Consider the following 14,246-nt stretch of genomic DNA (forward strand, 5'->3'; position numbering starts at 1 on the left):
TTGAATATTCTACATGCTGATCTATATCCTTGTTCTAACCGGTCTTTTGTTCAGACATCTATCCAACACAAGTAAGGTCTGCCTTGAGAATTCACCCACATTTGGGACCACTATCCCTAGTCTTTCCAGAAAAGTTCCTAACTTTACCAAAATATTAACAATAATATTAATAATTTTTAAATTAACAAAAAATAATTTTCTCAAATAAAAACCAACAATTTACCTCAAAAGAAGCCATTCTCACTTATAGTTTAATGTTATAGAGCAATAAACATCAGGGATGTATTTTTCAAAAGAATTGTTGAATTAAACATGAACTTGTACCTTTTCAAAGTCTGGATCTTGGAAGGGAAATTTGCTGATCACTATTTTATATTCTTCTTCATTAACAATAGGGATGGGGCTGTAATTATCTTCTTCAAAAATGTCCCTGTTAAGAAAGAACATAGAATTGAAGAGTTAATATTAGAAAATAGCACTCGAATGCTACCAGACAATACTTGGGGGAAAAAAACTCAGATTTTATAAAAGCATATTTTATCAATCAAAAGTCCAATAGTAAAACAAAGCCTACTCATCCAAATCCTGAAACAGCACCAACACAGTCTTGTCTCTCAAAATACATGTGCAGTCTCTTCTTGTTTGTTTTATATTCTGTTACCACTTTGATTTTAGTTTTTTAGTCTAGAAGTCTTATGAGGACATAGTCTGAATGAACATATATATCATATATATTTTTAACTAAAAACAAAGCTATGAGATGAAGAGCATTGTGGTCATTTTCTTGACAGGGATAATTATCAAGTTGTATGTTTTGTATTTTTCTCTCTTCCCAGCTAGACCACAAGCTCCTTGAAGAAGAAAACAGTGCCTTCTATTTGCTTATTTGCTCATAACGTTACAATGAGAAAACAACCTTTTATAAGTGTGACAGATATTTACTCCTCACCAAATACCCGCATGCTCTCTACCACAAGCAGGCAGTCACAGGGCTCGTGTCAGCTACTGGGAAATGAGTGGAAAGCTGTACAAGTAAAAGCTGTACATTTCAAATTGATCATTTAATTTTATGCCATGTCTATTGTGCCACAATGAAATAATTTATCATATACATTTTTATTGCTAAATGCAAAATTAATTACTTTAACATCGACAATTTCTTTCTTTTCACATTAAGGCACTACAGCTTTGACTAACCTGAAAACTCCAGCCCATTTCTTCAGCAAAGTTTCACTATATTGATCTCTTATTTCAAATAAAAGGTCAAAAAGTCGATTCACTGAAAAACCGTAACCCTAAAACAAATAAAAAATAAAATAAACAATCCAATAAGTAAAGATTCATTTTCAAGGACGCTAGGAACACTGGGAAGTCACTTGGGAGTGAGCAGTAGCACTCCACACGTCATCCTGACAGTGCAGGAACAGACACCTCAGACTACCACTAACTCTAGGGAGCAGGGGCTAGAAAAACGTTCCCATATCTTCTCTTTTATAAAATCAGAATTATATTATTAACCTTAAAACATACTGGAAATCAGTACTGGAGGAAAAGTTCATTAGTGACCTATGCAACTGTACCTTGGGAAGTAGCCCTCAAATAGGATATAAGAAGAAAAGGAATTAGATTCTGTCTGAAATATGCTGACTTCCTCTTGCACCTTCAATTTAAGATTAAAGAAATAAACAAAGGAAAAACAAAAACAAGACAATTTAAGATCGATTCTGGAGATATAGTGGAAATTTGTATCTCTCTAGCACATATACACCCCAAACCTATTCTTCCCGAAATCAAACCCACTGAAACCTTACCCATATGAGTAAGCAATTACCAAGCAATCTCTTGTCTCATGGGGCTGTCCTTTTTCTCTTCTAAATCTTATGTTTTTGCCTCTTTAACTTCCACTACTTTTCTCTTGGCTAAATAAATTGCCTCCCATCTTGAATCTAAGAACAACAAAGAAAAATTAATTTCAATGCCTGGCCACCTGCCACTGTCACTCCTTTCATTGTCAAGCCCACTACAATCCACATCCCAGCTCTATAGCTTTGTTGAAACTACTCTGAACAATGTCAGATTATTTCCTAAATGTGAATTCACTGATTTCTCACTATACTTCACCTCTCTTTGTTGAAACTCTCCTTTGAAATCTATAACATCAGTGTCTCTCCTTGTTCTTTTACATGTATAAAAAACCCTTCTGGTTTCCTTTCTTCTATTTCCATCCTTCGATCTTTCTTTTTACTTCTTTTGATTTCAACCATTCATTACTCTGATTATTCTGAAAAATTTTTTCTACCCAAACCAAAATTCTCGTATTTCATTTCAACATCTATCAGGTGTCTCCAGACAGTGTGCCAGGAAACACAATGAAGTGAATTCTACCTCCCCCCCTTACGAACAAAACTAAGTGTTCTTCCTACTTCCCATCTCTATTAATAGTTTTGTCATCAATCCATTTTATTAGGAAAGAAACTGGAAAATCATCTAAAAGTCTACACACACAAAGATATCTAGTCAGTCTACAAATTTTTTTGAGTATTTCTCCTTTACAAATCTCTCCCATATCTATCATTCTCCTCCATCATTTATCTACTTCTCTTCTGGAAATATTTCCAGATCCACTATTTCATTTCAGGTCATTCACATCTCTTCCTAGACCATTGTAAGAGTTTCCTAAACTGAAATTTCAGCCATTTGCCTCTTTTAACTCAATCTCTTGCCCAGACTCTCAAAAGTATCACTTAAAATAAGAGCATATCTTTTTATGCTATACCCCTGGTTAAAAACATAAAAGACTTACCAAAGCCCCACCAACCTGTCATAATCTGGGTTAAGCTACCTTACCAGTTCATTACTTATCTGCCCTTCCTCTGTTACTTACTTGCTCCCCCTTGCTTACCCATATAGTACAATTCCTCACACTATGAAGCAACTGAAACATTTTCCCGCTTGCCATGCATTATCTATAGTTTACACATGCTGTATCTCTGCATTAATGCCCCGCTCTCCATATCTACTTGCTGTACTCATCCTTCAAAATACAGCTCACAGATATTCTACAGGGGAGGGGAGGGGAACAGGATCAAAACTGGGGTGGGAAGGGCACACAGGACTATGGAGATGGCACCTGGGTGATGTGATGGTGGGAAGTCCATGGGGATGACAACCGAGGTGAAAAAGGTACAAAATGAAGAATGATGTTAAAAAAAAAATACAGCTCACACTTCAACTTTCTTTATAGTCTTCCCCAGTTTCTGGGACCACATTGAGTCATCTGTTTTCTATGAGTCCAAAGCACTTTAATATATTCATGGACTATATTTAATATATTTAACAAATTACACATTGTTTACTTACAACTAAACTGAGTTTCTTAAGTCAAAGATTTTTATGACCTTGCTGTCCTACTGACTTTTGTCTGTATCATTTTACAGATCATCTAGCTGCTATTAATTAATGAGTGCACATAAATTAATGAATGACTCAATAAATATTTATTTGCCTTATAGGCAATGAGCAGAAATGTAAATATGCTAGCAATGCTTTTTTTTAAATTGTAAAGTCAGCTGTTTTTTAAATAATGAGATACTGACCAGTAAGATGACAAACTGTCAATTCCAAAAACAAAATAGAATGCAGTATTCATTAGTTTGTTTAAAAAAAAAAAAAGATTCATTTACTTATGCATACAGAACTGGGGTACAGGCCAGAGGTGCAGGGGTGGTGAGAGGATTCACCAGTGACAGGGTGGGGAGCAGAACAGGCCAACTGATGAGAAGTACACTGCTGAGGGGAGCAGTAGACGGGTCAGGAGAGGTCTGTCGCACCATGTGGGTCATCTCCAGGGCAGGTGGGGATCGAACTTGTGCTGAAGTGGCTTTAGCTTCTTAGTGCTGTGCTGCACCACCAGGGAGGGCCTCATTAGTTTGTTTTTATGAAAAGTCCTCCCTCATCTTCAACTGCTAAATATAACTTGAAAGCTAACATCTATTAATTCAGTATAAAATCCACCTAATAGTAAGCCAATCAATTTTCAGTGGAGTGAAAAACCTGCAGGATTTATGAATAAATAAGAACTGGTTTGTCTTACTCAATCTTATTTCAAAGCAGTAAGGATTAGAAAGGTATAGATATAAGGCTTTCTGCACCCATGATTGTGTTTTCCCTAAAGTCTGTACAGCCTAAATATTGCCTATTACTCTCCTTTGAATCTCTGGAGAATTCCTTGGGACTACATCAAATACTTTAGATCCAGTAGTACTCACAAGCACCAATCTAAAAACAGCTTACAATGTTCCATAAAGAGTTAAGGAGACTGCAATAGAACATAATTCAATACTGCTATCTTCAGCAAGAAAGTCTTGCTATGAAAAATGATATCAAACCTACACTTTGTACTTAATGTGATGAAGTTGATTTACATTCTGAAAGAAGTTCTTTTTTGTTATGGAGCCATAGCAATTGCCAACCAATGATCCTAAAACAAAATTTGGGTAGCAAATATTGTAGCAATGCTGAGGACAATGTCACTAAGGACAACTTAAGTCCCTCAAGTTACTTAAAGCTAGCCCCCTCAAAAGGAAGGCAGTCTCCAACAAAATTTATCAAAAGTTTCTTTACAGAGAGATCAGTATTACATCAGCTACAAAACCTATGAAAACAAACCAAAAAACCCCTACTGTATCCTACTGTTATAAGATATAAAGATACAAGCCAGTAAAATAATTTCCTAAAGGAATTTGTGGAATTTTGTGCTTAGGTTCAAGAGTAGACAACTACTATTCAAGGATGTAAAAACTTTTAAAATTGAAGCACATATTTTAAATTAGCACTTCCCAAGGTATATTACATGAAGCCCTAGATCTATGATGTGTATGGGGATATGGGGAAGATTCAAGGATCAAATACATTGGGAAAATACTGTAGAGTCAACTTCCTTTAGGAAATGTATGGTATATAAATTTTTTTCTCAGAAAGACATTTACTGAAGAAACTTTTTTTAACTTCAATCAGTATTTCTCAAACATTTCTGACCAGAGATTCCTTTTTTAAGTAACATTTATTATCACATTTTGGAATATGCTAGTCTACTCTTCATGAAAAGTTATTCTAGCCATTAAACATCCTAAAAATTTAAGCATGAAACTAAATGAAACCAAGTTCTTATCTGTGACCAGAAAGGAAGGACAAGCTTAAAACTTTGATACTGAAAATCACAAAGGCACTTTGTGAATTTTGAGATAATGCAGTTTTAACCTTATTTTATTTTTAAGATTAATTTATTTATTCATACAGAACTGGGTTACAGGCAGAGGTGCAGAGGCGGTGAGAGGATTCACCAGAGACAGAGCGAGGAGCAGAGCAGGCAGATGAACGAAGTACGCTGCTGAGGGGAGCAACCAGCGAGACAGAAGAGGTCTGCTGCGCCATGTGGGTCACCACTGGGGCAGGGGATCAAACTCACACTGAAGCAGCTGAGGCTAGCTTGCAGTGCTGTGTCCTAATCCTTTGCACCATCTGGGAGGGCCCTTTAATCTTATTTTAAAAATTAAAAACTGAGACTCAAAGAAGCAGTGTCTTGCTTGCTTAAGTAGCAAAACTGAAATTAGAAAGGAAGTGTGCATAAATAGCTTTCAAAGTATGTGTTTCATTTAACATATTTAAAACTCAAAATGTATAATTAATGATCAATAAGCCCATTTTCACAAAGGAAGATCTAAAATTTGGAGAATTTTGTAGATACATAATTAGCTAGCAGTAGAGGCAGAATATAACATAAATTCACTCAGGGTCTCTGTAACTCCAGACCCCACATTCACTGTCTTAAGGCAAAATTTGTAACTTCTAATTTCTAGTTCAGGGGGCCTTTCACTAAACTACATAACTTTACTTTTATTAACTGCAAAAATATTCTGTCTAATCTAACAGAATAACTAAAGTTTTAAGGATTATGATAGTTCTGAGTTCTGTTCAAATTTTAAAATTAGGAAGGCAGCAGTATGAAAATTCCTGAGTAACAGAGGAAAGCCAGTGCAGTAAGCATCCAGTTACTACTAATTCACTACCATTAATCCACAACAAATTATATATAAGCATGGTCTATATTTTGTATTTCTTAAGTGCTCAAAATCATCATTAACTGAGTATTACATTATCACCCACCTGCAAAGTATCTGCAAATATTACAATGAGATTCTTCAGCTCCAGAACAAGATCAGGATCAGTGCAATAGGACTGGGAAAGTGGGTGGTGGTGGGTAGATATGGGGGTTGAAGCACAAACAAACAAACAAAGACCAGAGAATTTAGTCAAAAACTAAGGAAAAAAAAACCTGATTTTTTTCCCCTTTAATCTGTCAGACTCGTAATAAATGTAATCCTGGTTATTTACATTTATTCAGTAAAATTTCCTAGAGAAAGATCATAAGATGACATACGTAAAGTAGCGAGGGTATACTATCAAACACTAGCTAGGATGTAAAATAATGGTACTTTAATAGCAATGTATTTTTTAATTAGGATGTTTAATTTTGTAATTAGAAAAGTAATTTTTCTAAAATATGCACACACTAAACTTTGGTCAAATCAATGATACTTATATTTCTAAAACTCTTTACATTTTAAGGAATTAGTCATTTTAAATTGGAAAAAATGGACATAATTTTACTTTTTAAGTATTTATTTTCTTATAAAAGATACAAAATGATCCTTTTTCTAATAAGAATAAATTAAATATTTTCTTATCAATTCATTTACTATATTACTATAGTAATATAGTAGATATTACTATATTATGAATTCCTATTCAGTATCACAGAATTCAATTAAAACATACTATTATATATATTCAGAGCTGGTCTGAATATGAATTATGTTCTATATTAATATGTCAGGAAAAAGCTGTAGGCCATTGGACAGTGTATCAAAATCTATGTTCTAAATAAGAATGTAGTACACTTCTAATCTAAGTATTACATAAATAATACTACCTCACAACATTTGCAGTCTCTATTTTCAATAATAAAATTATAAATAACATTTCTAAGTATGAGTTCATTTTTACTAAAATTATCTTAAGTGAAGCATACACTGAGCAGTTATTAATTTCAATTGTCTTTGAAATGCTAGCATACCTTATTATCTCCAAACAAGGTACATTACAAAAACATTTGTGCATTTTACCTTCATCTTTAAAAAAAATCATTCATTACATAAAAGTTCATTCAGTATTTCAAATGAGCTCAAATTTTTATAATTGCATATTTCTAAGAAATATGTGACTGTCTTACTGCAAATCAAATTATAAACATTAAAAATGAATTGTTTTGAGTTTTAATGGTAGAGTTTATTTTGCAAACAAAGAAATTGGAATGATAATTAAAAATTCATTCATCACAGTGCTTTTCAGTGATCTAATAAAGACGTCAGTTGAGACTAATGAGATCAGCTTATTTTCTATAAAGCTGAACTAAGTGTCATGGGAAGCCACAGTCACTTGCAAAATCACAGTATTTGCCAGGCAAACAAAAGACTGATATCCCTACATCCAAGTCTGAAAAATTATCAAAAACAATTTAAAAAGCAGAATGAGATACAGTTTTCTACTGACATTAGGCAGAAATGCTTAAAGTAACTGAATCAAAAACTTGAAAACTTAGTGACAAAAATTATCTAACTTACTGAATGAGCTCTAAGAACAGCAATTATCTTTGAGAGGGCCATGTTCCAAAGTTCATCAGTGTATGCCCTGGTTACTAATCCTTGGGTCACATGTAAAATGTGATCTTCTACCACAAAGAACCTAGAAACCATAATTATCGACAAAACATGTGTTAAAAAAATTAAAAACCCAAATAGAAAATAATTTGTTCATTTAAAATGTTATTAACAGATGAGATACATACCCTACAATTTGAGTGAAGTATCTTCTATAGCCATCAACTGTTTCATGCTTTAAATGAAAAATGAAAATCAACTAAATTAATAAATATCAATAACTGGAAAGTAAGTTCAAAGTAACTACAACATTTATGAGGAAATACTTACATAAAGCCTCGTGTATGCTACATATATTTTATATATCTTAGGCAACAGGGATACACTGCTAAGTAATAGAAAGTGTCTTACCCTGATGAAACTTGCATTTAAAGAAAGCAGACAATAGCAGACAATACCTAGTTAAAATATAAATGTTAGGCCCTCCCTGGGGATGCAGCTGTTTAAAGCAAAGCACTGAGAAGCTAAAGCCACTTCCACATGAATTCAATCCCATCTGCCCCAGAGGTGACCTCATGGCCTGGTAGACCCCTCCTGGGCCACAGCTCCCCTCAGCAGTGTACTTCGTCAGTCGGCCTGTTCTGCTCCCCACTCTGTCTCTGGTGAGTCCTCTCATCACCCCTACATCTCTGGCCTGAACTCCAGTTCCGTATGCACAAATAAATAAATCTTTAAAATATATATATGTAAATACTAATCCATAACCCCCTTTTCTGCAGGTTAGTTCTAAGCACCATCTTCTCCCACTCAGGCTGCTGCATCACCATTCTACGCAACTTGCCCAACAACTTCCCCAGCCTTTAGCCGTGTTCCCTATGGCTTATTCTTCACATTGCTGCCATGACAATACTTCTTAAATAATCAGATCATTATATCTTCTGCCAAAAATCTTCTAATAGCTTTTCACCCAACTCTTAATAACAGTTAAATTCTTCAAAAAAGCTTTACCATTGCTTATTTATAATTTTATCAAAGGCATACAGGAAAATATTTGATCATTTGACTTTCATTTCATTACACAAGTTCATTCCCTGAAATACTTCATTACTTCAATTTAGGTCAAATACTGTATTTTGTATATTTCATAAGTCATATGATAAAGACTGTGAAACAGCTGGGGTTTCCCCCCAGATATTGAGAACAGGATTGTTATGGCTTTTTAGCTAAAAATACTATGATCAGAAAACGTAAGCTACATAACATCAGATGTATGCTATTTCCTGATACAGTCAAATTTTTTATAATGTCCCATGTGTACATACAAGAACATGTTTCTATAGCTGTTGAAACAAGGCTGTTTATATTCATTCCATTAGACCAAACTATTAAACATGCTCTGTATTTATCCTGATATTCTATTTGGTTTATATGATACTGAGACTTCTTGGAAAGTCCACTATGCTGTGGAATTTCCTATTTATTGTCATAGTTATGGAAATTTTATTTTAAATACTTTGAAACAACATCATTAAGTGCTTATAGGTTTAGAGACTACTTTTTATGAACTATATGACATGAAGTTCTTTTTTTATCATTCTAGCTTTTATCACTCTACTGTATGAAGCCATATACTCTTTATCTGCTGCTTAAGTGGTTATGCCAGAAATTGTATTATGTTTACTTAAATAATCAAACTCTAAAATTAATCAATATTTTTGTTCTTTTTCAGGACAACTCAGAAGTTATAGAGTTCCATTTTATGAATTTCACTCTGATGTTTATGCTAATGTGCATTTTCACTTTATTTTGCATGAAAGTTTATAATAATTTATCAATATTATTTTCTATAATCAACTTAGATTACCCACATATTTGCACTTTGTTTGCTATTCATTCCTTCTTGTACTTTGTATCTTCCATTTGTTATCACTTTCAAACAGAAGCATCAGAATTTCTAAGGGAAAGGTAGAATATTCTCAGAACTTCCAAGGGATAGGTGGGTGTCCTGGTGGCAAATTTTCTTCTTCTTTGACTGAAAAATCTATCTTTGCCCTTGTTTCACTGGTTATAGAGTCCTAAGTTAACACATCTCCTTTCAACATTGAAAATGATACACTGTCTTGTTAATTTGAAATAACATTTTTGCTTTCTGGGCATTTTGAAGATCCCCTATTTTTGTTTTTAAAATTTTCAAGTTTATTGAGGTATAATTTACAAGTACTTTATAAATGAAGATTTTAGTGTTGCTACCACCAAACCCAAGACACAGAACATATCCATCTCAGAAAAAGTTCCCATGTCACCTTTTGTAGTGAATCACTCTGTCAGACTCCGTCCCCTGGCAACCAACCCTTTCTGTCTCATAGTTCTGCATCTTCCAAAACGGCGTCTGAGTAACATAAACCAAACTGCACATAACTTTGTTGTATCTGGATTTTTTTCCACTTAGAATAATACTTCTGCGATTTACCATGTTGCCACATTTATTAGAGATGGATATTTATCTACTTTTTAATGTATGTTAGTCCATTTTTATCCTATTGTTTATTTACTAGTTCATAGACATTTGGGATTATTTCCAAAGGAGGCATTTAATAAAGCTACCATAAATATTCATATATGGGTCACTATGTGAGGTTACATTGTCATTTCTCATGGGTAAATACTTAGGATTGAGGCTGTTGAGTCACAGGAAAGTATGTTTAACATTATGACAAATTTCCAAACTATTTTCCAAAGTGACAATATAAATTTTATATCCACCAGAAGCATCTGAGAGTTCCATTTGTTCCACATCCTCACCAGCACTTGCTAATGTTAATCTTTTCAATTTTAGTTATTGTAGTAGATATGTAGTGGTACCTCACTAATTTTAATATGCATTTCCCTGATGGAAAATGATATTAACAACTTTTCATGTGTTTATCCATCAGCTTTGTGTCTGATGAAATGTCTACTGGAGTCTTCTGTCCACCAGCTTATTTATGTTGAATTAGTTAAACAAGTTCTTTATATATTTTGGATACAAACCCTTTGTTAGACAACAGCTTCACAAATTTTATCCTTATATGTCTTGTGTTCTTTCATTTTCTTCACAACACCTTTTGAAAAGAAGTTTTTCAAATTGATACTCTATCATTTTTTTTTTCTTAAGGGTCCATGCTTTATGCATCTCAAATAAGAAAATATTGTATAACTCAGATCACAGACACTTAATCTTTAGTTCTTTTTCTAGAAACTTTGCAATTTTAGCTCTTACATTTAGGTACATGTTCCATTTCTTAAATTGCTAAATGAGATAAAAACCAGTATTCACTTTTTTGAATATAGATAACTTAATTCTCCTGTTGGCAGTAGGCACAATTATTATAATTTTAAGCTTTTTTTACTTGTTCAGGTTTGTTTTATGATCCAGAATATGATCTGCTTTGGTGAACCTTCCATATATATTTGGAAAGCATGAGTGTTTGGCTATTTGTGGTGGAATAGCCAATAAAAGTCAATTAGATAGCTGATGATACTTTTCAGGCCTCTGCAGTATAAATCTCTTAATAACATGAAAAACTGCATACCTAATGGTGCTCCCAACAGGCTATCGAGTATAATTTAGGTGTATAGTGGGGTATGCCATATAGGTTTGCATAATTACATTTTATGATATTCACAAAATGATAAAGTCATCTAACAACACATGTCTCAGCATTATCCCCATCATTAAATGACATATGACGTTACTCTCTCTTTCCCTTTGGACTTCTGCAGTTTCATAATGATGTTTCAAAGAATATCTTTCTTCTAATCTAACTTACTTGAGGTTCCTTGGGTTTATGATGTAGCTTTATACCGCTCATCTCTGTTAGCAAATTGTTAGCAACCATTTTCTTCAAAAACTCCAGTCTCATTTGTTCTAACCTCTTTCTGAAACTCCAATTAGATATGTCAGACTTTGTCTCTGAATTTCCTGTCTGTTTTCAGATTTACATCCTTTTGTCTCTCCATGATGTTTTTGAAATAACGTTTCCAAATCAACTATGAGAATTCATCAATTGTAAAACCAGAGATTAAGTGACAGTACAACCATTCATCAATTGTAAGTTAAAAAAAATTTTAATTTCAGTTAAATTTAATTTCTTTAGTTTGTAGGTATTTTATTTGATTTCCCTCATTTTGGGGCCATCCTATATAATTTCTTGCATTCAATTTATATTATAATTCTTGTCTTCTATTTCTTTAACTATATGAAGTAGTTTTATTTTCTATTTTAGTAAATCAAATCTGGTAAGTCTTTTAAGATTAATTTCTGTTGTCAGTATTTCTAATGATTCTCACTTATTTGGTAATTATTTCTGAGTATGAATTGCTAATTTCCCTTACCATGGCAACTATTGATATTTTCTAACTCTAATATGAAAAACCTAGTTCTCTGAACCTTCATATGCAAATGCTTTTAACTAGGTATCTGGAGACAACATTAGCAGAGATTCACTTTAAACTTTTGGTTTGATATTTATTCTGACTATCTACATAAAATGAATTTGGAGTATAAACGAGTACTCCTTGCAATGAATTCTCATAGATGCTTTTTCTTTATTCACTTAATATAATATAAACATTTGAGATAAATAATCCTCCTTACAGTATTTGCCAGAGGGACAGAGGTTTTGTTAGATGATTGCCCTCACGTCCTCAAATCTCATGCTTTTTCATTGAGCAGATGCTCCTAGCATAAAAGTTGCAAAGGTTACCTTATTAAAATTATTGGGTTTCTGCCTTTATTTAGGGTTTCCTGTTCTTTTTCTAATAGTATAGTCCGAGGTATAAGTTACACACATTATATATAACTCATCCTTCATGTGCAGTTTCTACAAGTTTCACAAAAACATCTACTGAACAATCACAACTAAACTAAAACAGGTCCTATCACTTAGCTTGCCCTGACTAAATTTTCTAACCAGATTCTAAGAGCATCTAAAAGAATTTAAGATTTAGGCCCTCCCTGGTGGCGCAGCAGGTTAAAGCACAGCACTGAGAAACTAAAGCCTCTTCCGCATGGGTTTGATTCCGGCCTGCCCCGGAGGTGACCACATGGCGTGGCAGACCTCTCCTGACCCGCCTGCTGCTCCCCTTAGCAGTGTACTTCGTCAATCTGCCTGTTCTGCTACCCACTCTGTCTCTGGTGAAGCCTCTCGCCACCCCTGAGCCTCTGGCCTGTACCCCAGTTCTGTATGAACAAATAAATCTAAAAAAAAAAAAAAAAATTTAAGATTTAGGGCACTCCCTGGTGGCACAAGAGTTTAAAGCACAGCACTATGAAGCTACCACAGCCACAGCACAGCAGCATGAGTTCAATCGCTGGCTAGGGAAGTGACCAACATAGTATGGGACATTTCCTGACCCACACGCTGCTCTCTTCCTGTTCTGCTCCACATTGTCTCTGGTGAATCCTCTCAGCCCCTGCACCTCTGGCCTGTACCCCAGTTCTGTATGCATAAACAAATCTTTTTTTTTTTTTAAAGAATTTAAGATTTAGAAGAATGTTTCATTTCAAATTTAAAAAAATTTATCTAGCATCTTCAGTTGTTTCACAGTGAACAATTAAAGTACGCAGTCTACCATATTGTAAGAAACTAATTATCACACCTGGATATTCCCTGACACTAATTATCACTCCTGACATTTTACTTATCTTTTCATTTATTCCACTACCTGTTCTACTTGTTTATGTCTTATCTTCCCTAGTGAATACAAGTTCAAGGGAGAAGGGACTACTGTTTTGCTGATGGCTGTACCCGTAGTAGTTAAATCAATTTTTGGAAATGATAGATGTTCAGTAAACAATTATATTGGGTAAATAGAGTTGCATGATAAAATAAAGTAGGGTAAAAGGTCAAGAAATGATAATACAACCAATAAAACATTTCACATACTTACCATGTTGGACTGGGATTGTAATACCAGTCTTGCTTGTTTCTTTCTTTGTTTCCGGTAATAATTTTCAAATGTTTCCTCATCACCCTAAAATAAAATCAGCAGAGTACCGAAATAAAATATATATAAATTTATGTAGTGCTAAAACAGATAACCACTTTAGCCCGTAAAATTAATTTTAACTTTTATAACAGATGAAATATAAATGCTGTCTGTTATTTCTTATTGAATGTCAAGAACAAGCTTTTGGCATTATAGTTCAAAGACAGTAGTAACCTTGTACCATGACAATTAGGAGAACTACAGTTAAATTCAAACAATTTGATGTTTGTCCAATTTACCACTTCACAGAAAAGTAAATGAAGTCCTGCCTTAATTAATAAAGTAACATCTCTTAAAACAAAGCTTTCTTTCATTGTTCAAATACAAATTAAGCAAATCTTTATAAAGCATCAGTCAGATAAAAATGGAAAGCATTGGCCCTCCCTGGTGGCGCAGCGGGTTAAAGCACAGCACTGAGAATCTAAAGCCCCTTCCGCATGAGTTCAATTCCCGCCTGCCCCGGAGGTGACCACATGGTGTGGCAGACCTCTCTGACCC

General features: G+C 34.0%; 1 protein-coding gene across 2 annotated transcripts in view; it reads right to left on the reverse strand.

The window, feature by feature from the left end:
- EXOC6 (exocyst complex component 6) overlaps positions 1 to 14,246 on the reverse strand; it is a 122,669-nt gene that overhangs the window by 80,979 nt on the left and 27,444 nt on the right. For both annotated transcript variants that reach the window (XM_004680624.2, XM_012723889.1), the window contains exons 9-14: positions 13,650 to 13,733; positions 7,907 to 7,953; positions 7,683 to 7,803; positions 6,166 to 6,237; positions 1,198 to 1,295; positions 325 to 430 (exon numbers count right to left, since the gene is read on the reverse strand). In XM_004680624.2, coding sequence (XP_004680681.1) covers positions 325 to 430; positions 1,198 to 1,295; positions 6,166 to 6,237; positions 7,683 to 7,803; positions 7,907 to 7,953; positions 13,650 to 13,733 — 528 coding nt within the window. The remainder of the gene's footprint in view (positions 1 to 324; positions 431 to 1,197; positions 1,296 to 6,165; positions 6,238 to 7,682; positions 7,804 to 7,906; positions 7,954 to 13,649; positions 13,734 to 14,246) is intronic.

The sequence above is a fragment of the Condylura cristata genome, unplaced genomic scaffold, assembly GCF_000260355.1.
Source record: "Condylura cristata isolate star-nosed mole 26May11 unplaced genomic scaffold, ConCri1.0 scaffold00011, whole genome shotgun sequence".
Lineage (NCBI taxonomy): Eukaryota > Metazoa > Chordata > Mammalia > Eulipotyphla > Talpidae > Condylura > Condylura cristata.